The sequence below is a fragment of the Myotis davidii genome, unplaced genomic scaffold (genome assembly GCF_000327345.1).
Source record: "Myotis davidii unplaced genomic scaffold, ASM32734v1 scaffold251, whole genome shotgun sequence".
Classification (NCBI taxonomy): Eukaryota; Metazoa; Chordata; class Mammalia; order Chiroptera; family Vespertilionidae; genus Myotis; species Myotis davidii.
Genome location: NW_006282378.1, coordinates 483,634 through 503,345, shown reverse-complemented (window position 1 = coordinate 503,345; position 19,712 = coordinate 483,634). Strand labels below are relative to the sequence as shown.

At 45.2% G+C, this 19,712-nt stretch overlaps 1 protein-coding gene and 1 pseudogene across 1 annotated transcript in view; both read left to right on the top strand.

Annotated features, from left to right (window-relative positions):
• The first annotated feature begins 2,311 nt into the window (after positions 1 to 2,311).
• LOC102760087 lies at positions 2,312 to 4,802 on the top strand (annotated as a pseudogene).
• A 4,642-nt stretch (positions 4,803 to 9,444) lies between these two features.
• ATP1A4 (ATPase, Na+/K+ transporting, alpha 4 polypeptide) overlaps positions 9,445 to 19,712 on the top strand; it is a 36,575-nt gene continuing 26,307 nt past the window's right edge. Inside the window, exons 1-7 of the mRNA XM_006752838.2 lie at positions 9,445 to 9,597; positions 9,776 to 9,835; positions 12,102 to 12,305; positions 13,110 to 13,223; positions 15,120 to 15,254; positions 15,533 to 15,650; positions 19,034 to 19,302. Of these exons, the coding sequence (XP_006752901.1) occupies positions 9,445 to 9,597; positions 9,776 to 9,835; positions 12,102 to 12,305; positions 13,110 to 13,223; positions 15,120 to 15,254; positions 15,533 to 15,650; positions 19,034 to 19,302 (1,053 nt within the window). The remainder of the gene's footprint in view (positions 9,598 to 9,775; positions 9,836 to 12,101; positions 12,306 to 13,109; positions 13,224 to 15,119; positions 15,255 to 15,532; positions 15,651 to 19,033; positions 19,303 to 19,712) is intronic.

Here is a 19,712-nt window from a genome sequence, read left to right as displayed (position 1 = left end):
AATGTGGAGACAAAGAAACATGTTACAAATGAAAGAAATGGAAGCAAGCAAACTACTGGATACAGAATTCAAAACCATGGTTAAAAGGTTAATCAAGGATCTTCATGAGACTTTCAAGAATCTTAGTGGGAATGTCAAAGACATGAAAAAGGACCAATCAGAAATTAAGCATACACTAACTGAAATAAAGTATAACTTATAGGGATTCAATAAGGAAGTAGAGGATTCAGAGAATCAAATCAATGTTTTGGAATATGAGGAAGCAAAAAACACCCAATTAGAAGAGCAAAGAGAAAAAAGAATAAAAAGATATGAAGATAGTGTAGGGAGCCTCTGGGACAACTTAAAGCACACCAACATTCACATTGGGGGTGCCAGAAGGAGAAGAGAGAGAGCAAGATATTGGAAATCTATTTGAAGAAACAATGACAGAAAACTTCCCAAACCTGGTGAAAGAAATAAACATACAAATCCAGGAAGCACAGAATCCCAAACAAGAGGAACCCAAAGAGACCCACACCAAGATACATTACAATTAAAATGCTAAGGGTTAAAGACAAAGAGAGAATTTTAAAAGCAGAAAAGAAAAGCAGTTAGTTGCCTACAAGGGAGTGCCCATACCACTGTCAGCTGATTTCTCAACAGAAACTTTGCAGGCCAGAAGGGAGTGATGAATAGCAATGACCTACAACCAAGATTACTCTACCCAGCAAAGCTTTCATTTAGAATTGAAGGCCAGATAAAGAGCTTCACGAACACAGACAATAGGGTGGTGAAGGACTGGGTGGGGCGAGAACTGGGTGGAGGGTGATAATGGGGGGAGGGGGGATCTGTAATGGTCTCAACAATCAAGATTTTAAGTAAATAAAAAGCTTCTGTGGAGCAAAAGAAACAATTCTCAAAATGCAAAGGGAACCCACTGCATGAGAAAACGTATTTGCCAATAATACATCTGATAAGGAGTTAATTTCCAAAATATATAAAGTACTCATACAACCTAACAAAAGGAAGACAGACAATCCAATTAAAAAATGGGCAGAGAGATGAATGGATTAAAAAAAAACTGTACATGTACACAATGGAGTACTGTGCAGCTGTAAAAAAAAGAAGGATCTCTTACCCTTTGAGGCAGCATGGAGGAACCTAGAGAATATTATGCTAAGCAAAATAAGCCAGACAGAGAAAGGCAAGTGTCACATGATCTCACTCATATGTGGAATCTAATGAGCAAAATAAACTGATGAACAAAAGAGATCCAGAGACATTGCAGCATGCAACAGGCTGATTTATTTTAGAGAGAAGAGATTAACCAAAGAACTTACATGCCTATATGCATAGCTCATGGACAACAATAGTGTGGGGTATATCTGGGGAGGGGGTGGGAGCGGGGAGGAGAGGGTCAATTGGGGGGAGGGGGATATCTGTAATACTTTCTTTTTCTTTTTTTAAATATATTTTATTGATTTTTTACAGAGAGGAAGGGAGAGAGATAGAGAGTCAGAAACAATGATGAGAGAGAAACATCGATCAGCTGCCTCCTGCACATCCCCCACCAGGGATGTGCCCGCAACCCAGGTACATGCCCTTGACCGGAATCGAACCCGGGACCCTTCAGTCCGCAGGCCGACGCTCTATCCACTGAGCCAAACCGGTTTCGGCTACTTTCAACAGTAAAGATAATTTTTAATAAATAAGTAAGTAAATAAATAAATAATAAAATATGTATAACTTTACCCCCACTAGATAGTGGAATGCAAGAATAGTGCATTATACAGAAAACTGACAACTAACCTTCACTAGAAAAATGATTAAATAGTTATTTCAAAAAATGATGAAGAGGTGGTTATCAGTAAAATTCAACATCTATTCCTGATTTAAATGTTAGAGGAAGGAGCGTGCAGGAAAATGGAATCCTGTTCAGAGAAGAGAGGAGGGGATGTGCTAAGGCTAGAAAACAAATAACAGTAGCAGGTACTATTATGGGACAGGAGACCTGGCCTTCAGCAGATCTGCCCCCGGCCAGCCGGCAGTGTGTGGGTTCTTGACTTCGTGCAGGAAACATTTCACAGCGTGAGTCCAGGTGACTGCGAGAGTGCATTTGTTAAAGCTAGGGGCAGTGACAAACGCACAGCTCAGGGAAGAGGAAGCAACAGCAGAGGCCGGGCGGGGCTGCTTTAGCTCAGTAGGAAGTCACAGAAAAGAGGCCCTGGAGACAGGTTCATGGGGTTTGCCTGGGATTTGTGGCTGCTGCCCGTTTCTGCCTGGTTGCAAGGCTCCTGGGATCCCTTAGAGTTTAGGAGATGCAGTGCCTATGGGGGACAAGAAAGGGAAGAAAAGGGGGATGTCCAGGGTGTGCTCCCCAGAGGGAAAGCGCAAGGTAGGCCTTTGTCTTGAGGCTCTCTCTCTCTGGCAGGACTGCTAGGGGGGCTCTCAGCAGAGTATTCCTCAGCTTTTCCAGCTGTGCTCTTTCAGGTCCCGGTCTCCACTAATTGGTCCTCACTAGGGCAGGAGGTCCTTAGTCATTGCAGCTGGTCCTGGCATTGCCCACCTAGTTTTGCTGCTTTTCTGGGCCTGGAGCTGAAACACAACTGAGGCCTTAATGTTCCCTCTAGGGAGGTGACCTTCTGCATCTGCTGTAAATTGCTCTGTGGGTTTGTTCAGCAACCTGCCTCAGTTTCCCTATTCCAGTTGTCCTCACTTACTGACCTGTTCCAGTACAACAAAAGCATACCAACCACATTTGAAATCCTGGATAAGGAGTTTATATTTAAACTAGAGGCCTGGTGCACAAAATTCGGACCCCTCAGCCCAGCCTGCACACTCTCCAATCCGAGCCCCCTCTCACAATCCTGGACCGCTGGCTCCTAATCGCTCACCTGCCTGGTCACCCCTAACTGCCCCCTTTGCCGGCCTGGTTGCCCCTGACTAGCCTGCTGTTCAGTAATTTGGCCATCCCTCACTAACCCCCCGCCAGCCTTTTCACCCTACGCAGCCTGCTTGTTCAGTCATTTGGTCATCCCTCACTAACCCACCCTGCTGGCCTGGTCATAGGCAGCCATCTTGTGAGGATGTGGTGGTTAATTTGCATATTACCTCTTTATTACATAGGATAGTCTAAATAAAGAAATAAACTAGGAAAAACAAAAACATATATTGGAGGGTAAGCAACATGATTAAATACATAAAAGATCCAAGGAAGTCAATCAAAGCAAAGCAATAGTGACAACAACAAAAAATCCTAGAAGCAAAGAGTTCAAAGTTACAGGATACAAGGTATCAATTTTTAAAAAATCAAATGTATTCCTAACCATGAGTGAGGTGGAAAATACAGTGCAAAGAGCTTCTGTTTACAGCAGTACCAAGGCAAACCACATTCAAGATTTAACATGTGTGACACATAGTATTTATTCAAGAAAACAAAAATTTTAAATATCATTTTATTGATTTTAGAGATGGGAAGGGAGAGGAATAGAGAGATAGAAATATCAATGAGAGTGAGACATCAATCAGCTGCCTCCTGCCTGTTTCCCCCACTCCCCCTGCCCCACACACACACACACACACACACTGGGGATCAAGCCTGCAACCCAGGCATGTGCCCTGACCAGGAATCAAACCGTGACCTCCTGGTTCATAGGTCGATGCTCAACCACTGAGTCACGCCAGCCAGGCAATTAAAGAAAATTTAAAAGGGCAAACAAAGAGGAGAAAGATGGCAGCGCCCGCAGCTGCAGCTGAGCGCCAGGCTTCCCGGGCTCTGTTGGTGTTGGGAATGGCGGGATCTTTGTCCAGAGGCTCCCCAGCTGGACCCCGCCGTGCACGAAGTTCCCTTTCCTGCCAATACTGATATCGGTGGCACTGTGAAGTCTAAAGAAGCCATGAAGCAATACAGACTTGGGCCCAACAGTGACACAGTGAGTTCTCCCCAATCTCTTTGCCACCAGATTTGATCAGGTGATGAAATTTGAGGAGGCCCAGACCATGTCTAAATACGCCTTAATGGACACACCTGGGCAGATTGAAGCATTCACCTGGTCAGCCCCTGAGACAGCCATCACTGAGGCCCTGACGTCCTCATTCCCAACGAGTGCCAGTGCTGTGATGGACACATCAAGCAGCACCAACCCCGTGACCTTCATGTCCAGGAAGCTCTGTGCCTGCAGCATCTTGTACAGAACCACGCTTCCTTCCACGGTGATCGTGAATAACACTGACATCATAGGTCACAGCTTGGCAGTGAGATGGATGCACGATTTTGAAGCTTTCTGAGATGCTGCATATGTCAGTAACCTGATTCATTCAATGAGCTCGGTGTTCGATGAGTTGTACAGCTCACTCAGGATGGTGGGTGTGCCTGCTGTTCCTGGGTCAGGCTTAGGTGAACTCTCTGTGCAAGTCACCAGTGCTGCGGAGGAATAGCAAGGGGAGGAAATCACTGGCCAGTGCACAGAGCCTGCAGCAGAAAGGACAGCAGGTCCACCCACAGAAAGACGGGGGCTCTGTGGCCTTGGACACGGGAACTGCTCCAGACAGCTTTTCTCCTGTGCGGGGCCCTCTGACTCGATCCTGACTGGAGAACCTCCAGTGAAGAGGTTGAGGAAGCAGACAGTGACACTGACGGTATGGACCACAGAGTTGCAGAGGAAAGCCGTGAAGAGCCAGCATCACAGAGTTCTATGCAAGAATCAATGGCCCAGTCCTGGAAGAGGAGCAATAAACCGTCTCCAGAAACCCAAACATTTGGAACTATCCTTCCCTCTGCCCGGATTGACTATAAAGAACAATTTTTTTTTCCAGAATAACAGAGTTTCTCTTATTAGGGAAATCTGACTCTAGTGACGCCAGGGATAGATGCCAATTCCCCTGGGGTTTTTGCAAGGAAGGATATTCCGACTGTTTTGAAACAGTATTCCTTCATGTGTAAAACTTCACGTCTTATCATGTGAACTCAAGTACGTGTCCTGCTGATAGGTGGAATGAGAGGGAACATACTGTTCCCTTCAGTTCTCTGTTATTAGGCTGAATCCATAGCCTCTAGTTCCCTAACCTCTTGCCCTTGACCCCGGAGTTACCCTCTTTTTAGCAGAAAGGAAGCGGGGAAACATGAGCTTATACAGGGTGGCTGTGGAGTCTCCTTGGCAACCAGTCAGAGTTGTTAAGAAAGGAGCCTCATTATAGGACACCAGGTTTGTTGAAGAAAGTGGGCAAGACATATAATTATATATAATAAAAGCGTAGCATGCAAATTATCGCCTCCATCCGGGAGTTTGACCAGGGGGCGGGGCTGGCCAGGGGAACGGAGGGAGGCCTTGGCTGGCAGCCAGCACCCACGAGGGACCATGCTAGTGGACGAATTTCGTGCACTGGGCCTCTAGTTAATGAATAAGAATCCTGCTTTCAGCCGAAACCGGTTTGGCTCAGCAGGAGGCAACTGATCAATGTTTCTCTCTCATCGATGTTTCTAACTCTCTATCCCTCTCCCTTCCTCTCTGTAAAAAATCAATAAAATATATTAAAAATTTTTAAAAAAAGAAAAAAAAATTTAAAAAAAAAAAGAATCCTGCTTTCAATGGTGACTTGGATATAGAGTTTTTACTTTTTAAAGAAAAGCACAGTCAGAGTAATAAAAACATGAATGCGTTGTTCTCTGAGCTAAATTCAACTGCTGTTTGGGAATACAGAGTGTAGTAAAGATAAAAATAAGTTACTATAAAGAGTCAATCAAATCTGTGGGGGAGACAGGGGGCTGCTGTAGACCCAGATGTCATATTGTCTTAGACTCACTCACTCACAAACACTTGCTCTAAAATCCAGCGCTTTGAACGTGCCGTGAATATATGGGGAGGAACCGAATTGTGGCTTCAGAGTGAAGGGTGCAGGACCGCTCTGCTGTCCAGGACTAACGTGCCAGCAGGCACTGTTGTTGCTTTGGTTGGTGCTTTGTTGAGCTGCCCCCTTGCAGGCACAGGTGAGTGTCAAATCTGAGTCTCCACCAACAGGGCTCACTCAGCTAGCCCTCAGGCCTGCCTCACCCGGTTCAGGCTCAGGCCCCGGCCTCTTTCAGAGGCCAATCCGCTCAAGCTGCCAGCCCGGACCCCTGCTGCAGACTTTCCTGAAACCTCCAAAAGGTCCACAAACCCAAACAAGCAGGCTGGCTCAGCGCGCCCTGTTCCTCTCGCTAAGTAGCGGAAAGCCAGGCTCCAGAGGCAGCCAGCCTAGTTCACAGCATAACCACTTGCTTTCATGTGTGTATATAACACACTTTTTAATTCATCCATTAATGGACACCTGGGCTGCTTCTACCTTTTGACTATTGTGAATAGCGCTGCTGTGAACATGGGGGTACACATTCTAGTTGAGTCCATATTGTCAGTTGTTTCCCAAAGGGTTGTGCCAGTTTCTTCACCACCATCAGTATAGAGACACTTTTCTTGCCACCTTTACCAATACAGATATTATCATTAAGAAATAAAATGTGTACTTCCCTGGACAGCGTTGCTAATGGTTGGAGCGTTGGCCTGTGCACCAAAGAGTCCCAGTCAAGGGCACGTACCTGAGTTACAGGTTCATTCCCCGGCCCCAGTCAGGATGCATGTGGGAGTCAACCAATCCATGTGTCTCTCTCACATTAATGTCCCTGTCCCTATCCCTTCTCCTCTCCCTCTCCCTCTCCCTCTCCCTCTCTCTCTCTCCCTCTCTCCCTTTCTCCCTCCCTCTCTTCCTCTCTAAAAAATTAAATACCACAAAGAAAAAAATACTCACTGACAAAGGAAAACACATCATAAAGCAGTAGACCAACCACCACTAAAGGTAGTACAAAATTTAAAAGGCAAAAGTAGAAAGATTATGTTTAATTGCAACAGTAAATTCAGGGATACATACAAACACACACACACAAAAAGTAAAAAATTAGTGGCAAAAGCATCAACGTGGACAGAGCGGTAAAAATGGTAGTGATTTTAAAATGTGTTCAAACTTAAGCAGCCATCAACTTAAAATAGACTGCTAAAAAAAAAAATTTAAAAATAAAATAGACTGCTATAAACATACTGGGCCTAGATGAAGCGCCAGGTAACCACAAACCAAAAACCTACAAGCGATATGCAAAAAGTCCAGGGAAAGGAATCCAAACATCACACTACAGAAAGTCACCACACAGCAGAGAGCAGGGAATAAAATAGCTGCATACCTATTAATAATTAATGTAAATGTAAATTGATTAAATGTTCCAATCAAAAGACAAATGGATAAAGAAGAGGCGGTATGTATACACAATGGGACATTGTAGTCTCAACCATAAAACAGAGTAAAATCTCACTGTTTACGAAAACATACCAGTAGATGGACCTGGAGGGTATTATGGTAGGTGAAAGAAATCAAACAGAAAAAGACAAGTGCCGGATGGTTTCACTTATATGTGGGATCTAAAAACAAAACAAATGAACAAGCAAAACAGAAACAAACTCATAGATGGAGACAGAGAACACACCGATGGCTGCCAGAAGGGAGTGGGGGTGGGGAGCTGGATGAAAAGGTGAAGGGATTAAGAAGTACAAATTGCCGAAACCGGTTTGGCTCAGTGGATAGAGCGTCGGCTTGCGGACTGAAAGGTCCCAGGTTCGATTCTGGTCGGGGGCATGTACTTGGGTTGCGGGCATCCCCGGTGGGGCATGTGCAGGAGGCAGCTGATCAATGTTCTCTCTCATCGATGTTTCTAATTCTCTATCTCTCTCTCCCTTCCTCTCTGTTAAAAATCAATAAAATATATTAAAAAAAAGTCATTGTATGTGGACAACAACCATGTTTACAGAATATAAAAAAAATACATTTTTTAAAAAATCAATAAAATATATTTTTTTAAAAAAAAGAAGTACAAATTGGCAGTTACACAATAGTCACGGGATGGAAAGTGCAGTTTAGGAATATAGTCGATAATCTATATGTATACTGTGTGCGGCCCCCACCCCAGCGGCCCGCGGGGAGGTTGGAGCTGCCTCTAGTATTGTAATAACTATGTAAGGTGTCAGGTGGGTGTAAGACTTACAAGGGGGTCACTTTGTAAATTATATAAATATCTAGCCACTGTGTTGTACACCTGAAACTAATATAACATTGAATGTCAACTAATTGGAAAAATTTAAAATTTTAAGAGTTGATATCAAAATTCAAAATTCTCACTGTATTTTTATAAAACATGACGTGTTGGTTGTGACATTCAGCTTCAAGAATGATTGGGCAAAAATATCAGAGTTTTTAAAAGTAATTATGAAGCAAATGGGTAGATAACAGTGATGCTAGCATATTTACCCTAATCGATCTTAAAACTTAGCAGACCCAAATGATGATTTTCAGAGCCACACAATCAGTAAGCAGACGAGCCAAGATTCAGGCTCAGAACTGATTTAAAAGCCCAAGCAAGTCCCTAGCCATTTTGGTTCAGTGGATAGAGCATTGGCCCATGGGTGAAAGGTCCTGGGTTCGATTCCGGTCAAGGGCACATACTTTAGTTGCAGGCTCCATCCCTGGCCCCTGGTCGGGGCACGTGTGGGAAGCAACCAAGCAATGCGTCTCTCTCACATTGTTGTTTCTCTCTCGCTCTGTCTCTCCCCCTCCCACTCTCTCTAAAAATCAGTGGAAAAATATCCTTGGGTGAGAATTAACAACAAAAGCCCACCCAAAATCTGACCTATTCTGCTATCTGAGCTCTTAGAACTGAGATAATCCGCTGGAGACCATGCCTCAGTAACGGTGTGATCACACACAGGGACTGAGACTTACGTCTCCTCCGTTAGAACTTTCATGAAGCCTTTGTGATGGCAAACCTGGGCTGTTGCCACGGCAACCACAGGGCCTGGACTAGGGGCTCCCAGCATGCCCTGAAGCCCAGCTGGCCCCTCACTCCCACTGCATTGCCCACCTGCTCAGGTCCCTGTGGCATCTTCATCACTTAGGCACTAGCTACCATCCACCTATTCTTCTCCCAGGCCATTACCTTCATTTCCTCAGCTCCATCTGCTCCCCCTTTTGCCTCCAGGTAACTCTCCTGGGCCCCAGGCTCTTCTCACCCCTCCCTCCCCATTCCTACACTCCCTCCTCCCATCTCTGCCTGCTTCACCCTCCACGCCCCTCACCCTCTTTCTCTAGTGTCCCCCCTCTGGCCTTGGCCCTCCTCTCTTAGTCTTCTCCTTAGTCCTCTCTTCCTCTCTCCCCTTTCCCTTCTCATCCTCACTGCCCGCCTTCTCCATTCCGCTTTCTCTTTGCTCCCTCCTTTTCTCCCCACCAGTTTGTTCTTCTCAATGCTCTGCCTCCTCCCTTCTCCAGCCCCTCACACCATCATTCCTGTCACTCTCGCCCCTCACCCCCTCCTCCCTCTCTGCCCCCCTACTCCCTGGCTCTGCTTCCTTCCCACCAGGTGAACTGGGTCAGCTGTGTCCAGGGACCACTATGGCCCTTGAGGGGGAAAATGGACCAGTGGCTCCTCATGAGCAGAATCCCAGCCCAACACCTAACGTGGAGCCAAATAAGGGTGAAAAAAAGATATCGAAGAAGCAGCAAAAGAAGATAGATCTAGAGGAACTGAAGAAGGAGTTGGTCATGGTGAGAAAGCCCAGAGTGGATGCTGACCCAAAGGCTTCTGAAAATGTTCTCAACCCTCCGCCTTTTAACATCTTACCCACAGGCCCCAGCCACCCCTCTCCCCCCAGGTGTTTCTCCCCCTCCCCTGGAAATGCCAAGGGTCACCACCTCTCCCTCAATAACTCTGCTGTCTTTTCAGAACGACCACAAATTAACCTTGGAACAGCTGAGCACCAAGTATTCCGTGGACCTGACAAAGGTGGGTGAAGGCACTCCCCCAGGAGGCGACCAGGACAAAACCCATCACCCATGCTCTTACCCTTAACCTCCACGCAGACAAGTTTCACAGGCCACACACTTGGCAAAGATGATAATGGTAACAGCCCCCAAAGAGCTCAGCATCAGATAAGAGGATGAAAGCACGGTTTAGAGCAGCACTTCTCACACCTTTGTCCCTGGGGCCCTTTTACACTCAGTCATCAAAGAACCCAAGAGCTTTGCTTCTGAGGGTCACGTCATCTATAACTAGCATATTAGAAATTCAAGTGGAGAAATTTAAAACTATTTTCTAACTCATTTTAAATGAGAGTAGGCCCATCATATGTGTATTAGAATAAATAATAATTTTACGACAAATAACTGTTTTTCAAAATAAAAAATGTAGTGGCATTTTACATTTTTGCAAGCCCCTTTCATGTCTAGCTTTTTAATAGAAGACAGCTAGATTCTCCTATATTTTCAGCCTTCAATCTGTTGCAATATCATATAGCCTTTGGGAAATTCCACTGTATACTCGAGAGAATGAGACTGAAAAAGACAGCCAACAATTTGGGATGGTTATGAAGATTGTATGTACGTGAGGGCCCCCATGAGAGTCTTGGCACCCCGTGGCTCTCCAGACCACACTGAGAACCGCTGGTTTGACAGTAAAATCATATATTACTACTGTGACCATTGCTACCACTGCTGCTCCAGTCGCCATGGCTTCTACCATGACCACAGGTAGAAAGCTTGAAGACAAGCTCTCACAATGTAGGCTCCTCTTAGGTCTAGAATTTCTTCAGGGAGAGGCTTCATCTGGGAACCAAGGAGGAGCATAGGCGGCTTGTCTTGTATATTTGTCTTGAAAATTGTATATTTTTCAGAGGGAGGTTGGGGAGCGGATGGGGATGAGAGTTTGTTTTACAGTCCTCTAGTAGGTTCTGCTATTTTATTTTCTTCCCGAGGAAACAGTATGCAAGGTTACACAAGGCTAACGTGAGAATCTATGCATTCAAGTATGTCACTGTTTTATTTTTTTCCTATTTCTTAGCTAGAGAGGCAAAGTGGGACCAGTCCATATGTTATTGACATTCGTATTGTGTCCCATTATTACATGAGCCTTGCGCATTATTGCTGTATTATAAAGTATCCCCACTAAAGTTAGCGCTCCATATACATAGGGACCATTTGTACTCACTTGGTAACTTACCAGAGCACTAGGCCCATGATGGGTTTTCAAAAAGTTTGTGACTCACTTAGACAACTTAACAAAAGGAAGATAAACAGCCCAATCAAAAAATGGGCAATGGACCTGAATAGATACTTTTCAAAAGAGGACATAAGGAAGGCCAAGAGACATACGAACATGCTCAAAGTCACTAATCATCTGAGAGATGCAAATCAAAATGACAAAGAGGTCCCATCTCACGCCTGTCAGAATGACTATCATCAACCAATGACAAGTGCTGGCAAGGATGCAGAGAAAAAGGAACCTCGTGCACTGCTGGTGGGAATGCAGACTGGTGCAGCCACTGTGAGAACAGTATGGAGTCTCCTCAAAAAACTAAAACTGGAACTTACATTTGACCCAGTGATCCCAATTCTAGGAATATATCGCAAGAAACCAGAAACACCAATCAGAAAGGATATATGCCCCCCTATGTTCATAGCAGCACAATTCACCATAGCTAACTGGAGCAGATGCCAGAAGATTCTTGCCCCTCACTGCAGGAATTAGAAATGCATAGACATCCTCAGTGGAATTCTGTTTAGGTTTGCCAGTGAACAAAAATAGATCCAGAGACAGAGAAGCATCGAACAGACTGTCAAACCTCAGAGGGAAGATAGGGGAGGGTGGGGGTAAAAGGGAGAGATCAACCAAAGGACTTGTATGTGTGCATATAAGCCTAACCAATGGACACAGATACCAGGGGGGTGAGGGCCTGAGTGGGGGGGAGGGTAGTGGGGAGATAAGGACACATATGTAATACCTTAATCAATAAAGAAAAAATGTTTGTGAATCATCCCATATCCCTCCTGTAGCATAAGTTTTAAAATCCTACTTATCTAGGAAGAACTTACAGTCTGACCTTCAGAGAAACTTATTGGTCTCTAGACCCATCCTGGGGCTATAATGGCAGATTGGAGTTATGAAGCCAGACTCCCCTTCGCTATAGCTGTTTTTCTTTTCTTTTAAATACATTTTTTTTATTGTATAGCTGTTTTTTTCTTTTCTGTTTTTCATGATTTTCTTCTTCACATAGGGCCTTAGCTCCGAAGAGGCACAGAAAATCCTGGCTCGAAATGGACCCAATACACTTACCCCACCCCCCACCACGCCAGAATGGGTCAAATTCTGTAAACAAATGTTTGGTGGCTTCTCCATCCTCCTGTGGATTGGCGCCATTCTCTGCTTCCTGGCCTACGGCATCCAGTTATATTTTCATGAGCAAGCTACGAGAGATAACGTGAGTCTGTTCACCTACTACCGCCCGGCCCCGTCTCTGCTTATCCCTGACACACTACTGCTCAGCAGCCCGGAGTCCTGAAGCCCAAATCCCTGGTACTCCCAGGACTTCCTAACGGAGCCCTCCATGCCTCCTGGCTTCCCTGGTCTTTTCACTGGAAAGCTACTGCTTCAGGTCACTGAGCTGCATGGTCCCCTCTAGAAACTTGCTCTCTTTTGATTATCTTCCCAACTGATCATCATAGCCCTTTGCAGTCCCTCTCTCTTTCCCAGCACGTCAATCTCTTCATCTCTTTCCTCCCCTTCTCCTTCACTCTCTGCCCCCCCACCCCATAAATAGCCTTGTTTTTTAAATATATATATATATTATTGATTTTTTTTATACAGAGAGGAAGGGAGAGGGATAGAGAGTTAGAAACATCAATCAGCTGCCTCCTGCACACTCCCTACTGGGGATGTGACCGCAACCAAGGTACATGCCCTTGACTGGAATCGAACCTGGAACCCTTGAGTCCGCAGGCCGACGCTCTATCCACTGAGCCAAACCAGTTAGGGCATAAATAGCCTTGTTTGAGAGGAGAGGGTAGGCCTTCATGGACCTGGGATTTTGCTGGCCCCTTACCAGGGTTCCTTCACCAGGAAGCCAAGGAAGCCAGCCCTGTCTGGACTCTTCTCAGCCCCTGACTCTCCAACTGAGTCCTAAGGGTTCTTGCACTTGGAGAAATGACTCTTCTCCTTGCAGTTTCCTGAGGGTGAAGGGGAAGAAAAGGATCTACTAACAAGCCCTTTCCTTCCCCACCCCCAGCTGTACCTGGGCATTGTGTTAGCTGTTGTGGTCTTCATCACTGGCTGCTTCTCCTACTTCCAGGAGGCCAAGAGTTCCAGGATCATGGAGTCTTTTAAGAACTTGGTGCCTCAGGTAGGACTGCTGAGAGGATCGAGTGACAGGAGGTATAGAACGTGGCCAAATGCATTATTATTAAGTCCTGGGGAAGATTATGTCCCACAATGAGTAAGGCTAGTGATGAGGGTGACGCTTACTTCAATTTTCCTCTATCTGGCCTTCAAAGTACCCCGAGGAAGGCACAGCAGCACCTGTGAAGTGGTCTCTAGATGCATCATTTGACTCTAATGAGCATAATAGGAAGCCCCAAATGAGCACATTCTATTTTTCAAAAAAAGGGGGGGGGCAAAGGAAGTTGGGGAGGCTAGATTCTTCAAATGTCAATGACCTTAAAGATAAAGTACAACTGTGGAAATGTTCCAGGTTAAAAGAGGGTAAAGAGACATGATAACTAAATGGAATGCCTGGCCCCAGGCTGACTCCTGTGCTGGAGGAGAAAGGACGCTGTAAAAGATAAACTGGGTCCATTGACAAAACTGGAATGCAAACAGATTAAAATATTGTGCCAGCGTGAAATCACTGAAATTGATAACTGTATTGTGGTTATTTGATATCCTAATATTTGGGAAATGAACATAACAATGTATAATAAAAGATCCTGATGTGTGTAACTTACCCTCCAATGGTTCAGGGAGAGAAGGATTCACATACACCCATATGTAGAACAAAGAGCAAACGATAGAGCAAATGGGATAAGATGTTAATAGGTGAATCTGGGTAAAGGTTACACTGGCATCTTTGGTATAATTTTTATTCTGTCAACTTTTCTAAATTTTCAGATAAAATGTATGTTTTTTAAGTACCTGGAAATAATATGACAGTAGAAAGAGGTTCCTGGACACAGGACTGGGAAGTTGGGTAGGAACAGGCTCCCAAATTTCCAACAGCATGCTGGTGTTCTGGCACTGTAGCCCAGGGTCAGTATCTCTCTTTGATGTGAGCATAACGTAATTCCTTCCTTCGGTAAAAATTCTGGGGACATGTTTCAGTAGAATGAGCTAGGAGTTGGGAAGCTATCAGTTAGCTTTTGCTACCTAACAAACCACTCCAAGACTCAGTGCTCAAAACAATAAACATACTATTTCTCACAGTTCTATGGCTTGGCTGTTCTGATCTGAGTTAAATCTAGCTGATACTGGATGGTATAAGATGACCTTATTCACAAACCTGAGCTCTCAGCTGAGATTACTGGGGCCAGTTAGGGCCGTTCTCCTTATGATCTCTCTTCCTCCAGGAGGCTAGCGTGGGCTTGCTCAGGATGGCGGCAGAGGGATTCCCAGTGACAGCAGGGCAAGCCCCGGTGTACACGCACTTTTAAGCCTACCCTTGCATTGCAGTTGCCAATGTCCAATGGGACAAAGCAAACTATAGCCAAGCCCAAGTGTAGGTTTGTAGAGATAGACCCCATCTCTTAGTGGGAGAAGCATCGAAGTCACATTGCAAGGAGCCCTGCAAACAGCAATGGTAAGAATTTGCAATCTACCAAGAGCCCTTCAGGAATTATAATCCTGTACACCTGAAAATTATATAATACTATTAACCAATGTTACCCCAATACAGTTATTTTTTCTTTTTTAAAAAAATTTTATTGATAATTTGAGAAAAAAGACAAGAGAGAGAGAGAAGAGACAGACATGGATTTGTTACTCCACTTGTTTATTTGTTCATTGATTGGTTCTTGTATGGGTCACAACCCTGGGACATGGGGACAACACTCTAACCAACTGAGCAACTTGGTCAGGGTCCAATGTTACACCAACACATTTAGCAATAAAAATGTAAAGATGATGTGGTGAGTGACAGTATGAGAAAGGGGAGCCAGAAGGAAGGAGACCAGGAACAGAAGGTTGGAGGCCAGGAACAGGATTAGGGGAGCGGAAAGCTTTCCGACCCTGTACTATCTTCCCACAGCAAGCTCTAGTAATTCGAGATGGAGAGAAGATGCAGATCAATGTAGAAAATGTGGTGGTGGGAGACCTGGTAGAAGTGAAGGGTGGCGACCGAATCCCCGCGGACATCCGGCTCATCTCCGCACAGGGATGTAAGGTGAGGCGATGTGGGCAGCTAGGGGAGGGAGAGCCAACCATGGCCTTGAGGCCCTGCGGTGACCTGGGCTCAGTGAAAGAAAGTACAGTCTTATTATTCAGAACCTTGAGAAGTTACCGAGTGCAGATTTGAGGTTAGAGACAAGAAGATGCTAATGTGTCAATTTGTGTTTCTCTCTGCACCTCAGTAATGATGAGCTGGTGGCAGACATAGCTGTGTCGTCTTTATAAATAATTCTTTTTTCCTCGTGCTCACCTTATGACTCCTTCCCATCTCAGGTGGACAACTCATCCTTGACGGGAGAGTCCAACCCCCAAACCCGCTCCCCTGACTTCACCCACGAGAATCCTCTGGAGACCAGGAACATGTGCTTCTTCTCCACCAACTGTGTGGAAGGTGAATATCTATACTAATAAAAGGGTAATATGCTAATTAGACCGGAATTTTTCCAGACGACCTTCTGGACAAAAGCCATGGTGGCATTGCTGAGGCAGAGGTGGTTAGGGGCGATCAGACTGGCAAGGGAGAGCAGTTAAGGTGATCCAGCTGGCAGGCAGGTGAGTGCTTAGGAGCCAGCGGTCCTGGATTGCGAGATGGATGTCCAACTCCCTGCAGGGATCAGGCCTAAACTGGCAGTCAGACATCCCCCGAGGGGTCTCAGATTGGAGACGGTGCCAGCCAGGCTGAGGGACACCTTTGCCCTCATGCACGAATTTCCTGCACCTGGCATCTAGTTGCATCATAAATATCCTTGATTCAAAAGCAGAGATTGAAAGAATTCAGGAAGTCTCTATCTTCTAAAGGTAGTAGGGTAGGTAACAGCTGGCCAGTAGTCTAGGCTCTCCATTATTCATGAGCTGTGTGACCTTGGTAAAAGGTCAAAGCCATCACATTCACATTTGTACGATGATGATGCTAAAAGTCACTACCCTGTAGATTTTTATGCGGATTAAAGGAATAATACATAAAATGCTTCACGCAAGACCTAACACATTGTAAGCGGCCTATGATTATTCTAGATAGTGAATGGACTGTGTTCTGTGAACTGGAAATAGCACAGAAGGGAGGAAAAAAATTCAGCCTTCCTAGGTCATTCTTCTCCTGAGGTAAACCCTATCTTCTTACTATTCAGAAAGAGGATATGGGCATTGGAAATTGGAGTTCCCAGAGGTGCCATCCAGCGTTGCTCCTGGTATCTCTGGCCAAAGTGGTCACAATGGACTCAATACTATGATGTCAACTTCACCTTTTCCCCTTAAGGAGGTCTGCACGACTCAATGGACACACTTTAAAGTCATTATTCATACTGAAGAATCAATGTTTGGGTATCTATTTTTATCAATGGAATGCTTAGTATGTGTCAAGTGCTACAGATAGCTCTGATTCTCAGAACACTATACAATAGACATTATCCCTCTTTTCCACATGAAAGACTAAGGTTTGAAGAAAGTAAATGCAGTACCCAAGAGCGCAACTCAACAGAAAAAAGAGGGTCAAGGATTCTAAAGCAAGTTCCAGACCCGCCTTGGGAATAAAGCTTGCTAATGACCTATCTGGTAATAAAATTAGTTTATTTGGAATTAACTTATAAGATAAAGTAACATTAAGGCAAAAAAATTCAACTGGAAAGTAAAAAATAGATCAAAATGATTTTTTAAAAAATTTGATTGAACACAAAGATGGAAGTTAGCAAGCTTTCCCCACAAATTTTAGGAAGAAATTTCATCAAATTTCTCCTTCCAAGGTAAATTTTTTGTCAGCAAAGTCTATGCATCACATAAGAGGGAAGGTGGGTGGTGGCATTCCACCTGAGACACAAGCATCTGGCTAGAATGGAGGAGCTTGAGGAGGAGACCTGAGGGATCCAAAATGTGACCGAGAGGGTGGAGCTCGGTTGAAGAGCTCTTGACTGTTCGGTTGAGGGGTTCCTGTGACATCTGCACGCTAGTAGCATAGCTTTGACCTTGACCCCGGATCTTTGCCTCTCTGCTTTCATCTCTGTGGACTCTGACAGGGCTGCTTGTACAGACATTGCTCTTTGGGACCTCATGCATCTGCATGGGGGCCCAAGCTGTAGCTCTGGCATTATATGGAAGGCTATAATGGGATATAGGAGGCTTGGCCTTGTTAACCTTCCCCACGGTTGCCATCAACCCACCCAGTCTCTAGACACATTGAGATTAGTTATTAAACCCCTTCTCTCCAAGCATGGGGAAACAAACCATAGCACAGTGAATGAAAAAGAAGAACTAGACTAAACTCTGAACTAGCCTATAGATATAGGTGAAAGAGATATAGGTGACACCCTACTCTATTCCCCCGCCCCCAAAATATAAACCCTTTGAGCACCTCTCAATTATTTTAGTATTTTCCTGTCACAAAACTCAATGAATGCCTCTGGCAACCAGTCTGAAACGCATGTGGAGAGTACCTCCGACTGGGAACTTTCCAGAACCTCCACCTAACACCGACCTGACCTGTCTGCTGTCTGAACAGGACCCTGTTCTGAGACTCATCCAGCTGACGGGGACTTTGGAAATATAGGACAGATGTCGTGGGAGCGGCCAGATTAGAGCTGCCCCGCTAATTACACATGTGGCTTTATGTCTGCCCTTCTGGAGACCCCGAATTCATCTAAATGAAGAAAAGGATTAAACTAATATTTGAGTGCCTACTATGTACCCAGCCCTCTTCTAGGCTCTTTTAGAAACATTTATTCCTCACAGCTTTGTAGGTGCTTCCATCCCCCCTTAAAGACGAGGAAACCTGCATCTCACCGCATCTAAGTAACTTGCCCCAGGGCACACAGCGGGAATATTAGGAAGTTGAAATTTCGGCCCTGAGTCTTTCTGATTCTAAAACAAGTACTATTTCCATAATATGTTGCTTTTCTGGGCAGTTCTGGCTGTGACTTTAATGGGAGGAATTTCAGCCATTGTGGTAAAGCAGGAAGAATTGTTTTGAGTTAAGAACCTTGCCAGGCCCCTCACTTCAAGCCATGCAGGGGAGTGGTCTGCAGCAGGTGTGTGTAAAGCCAAACAGGACGTCCCAGCTCCCCTTCTGATTGAGGCAGTGCTGGCGGAGGGAAGAACACAGAAGCCTAGCTGTGATGGCCTATCCTACCCAGCAGGGGTCAGGCTGGCTCCAGCCAGCAAAGCAGGGAGGAGGCTCAGGTCAGAGCAGGGTTCCTCACCTCAACACGATTGACATTTGGGCGGAATAATTTACTGTATGGGGAGAAAAGGCCTGCCCTGGGATAGCAGGATGGTTAGCAGCATCCTTGCCCTCTACCCACGAGATGCCGGTAGCAACGCCCTCCCACCCAGTTGTGACATTGTCTCTACACATTGTCGAATGTCTTCTGAGGGACAAATGGCCCCCAAGTGAGAACCAATGGGTCAGAGGATAAGAAAATACTGGAACAAAGATAGGACTCTAGCAGATGAGTGCCCTCTATTTCTGGGGATCTGGAAACTTTCAGTTACTGAGGGCACACTAAGAAACATATAGGCAATAGAAGACATTTAAATTAAGTGTAATGTAGACCTTCTTGACAGTGAAGACAATCAGGCAAAAAAACTGGGTATCTCTGTGAAATCTCTTCAGATATATATATTAGATTAGGAGACCCTTATTTGTAGAAGCTAAATATGAGGAGAATAGAACATGATGACTTCTCGGAGGTTCTGGAGTTTCCACCTTGTGTTTGACCACTGACAGCTTTTGTATTAACCAAATCTAATATCCTTCCCAATTGAGACTCCCCGCTTCATCCACAGGCACAGCCCGGGGCATCGTGGTTTCCACAGGAGACTCCACAATGATGGGCCGCATTGCCACCCTGGCCTCCAGCCTGAGAGTTGGCAAGACCCCCATTGCTGTAGAGATTGAATACTTTATTCAGATGATCACCTCACTGGCCGTCTTCCTTGGTATCGTTTTCTTCACGCTCTCCATTTTCTTGGGCTACGGCTGGCTGGAGGCTGTCATTTTCCTTATTGGCATCATTGTGGCCAATGTCCCTGAGGGGCTGCTGGCCACTGTCACTGTGAGTAGCCCGGGTAGAGGGTGGCCTCAGGGCAGACAAACCACTAGTATCTCTTTCATTGTCTAACCTCTCAAGTACAGCGTACCCCTGATGTAGACACAGATGTCAAATCATTTCGCTTCCAAATTACTTTTATTTGCCCTCACCATATTTTCTGGTGCATTCTTTTCTTCTCAATGAGAAAGGAAGTGAGTTGCATTGGAGAAAACAATAGATTATACATCTCGGGGAGTGAATTCCAGTCCTGGCTGGTGAACTTGTCCGAATCACTCACTTCCAGGCCTCAATTTATTCCTCAGTTTATAAAGGGAGATTAATTTAGAATCATGGAATCTTATTGGAGAGAATTCCAAAGCCCATATAAATTCAACTTTCCAGTCAATGCTGACTATCTTGCACAAAGTCCTTGG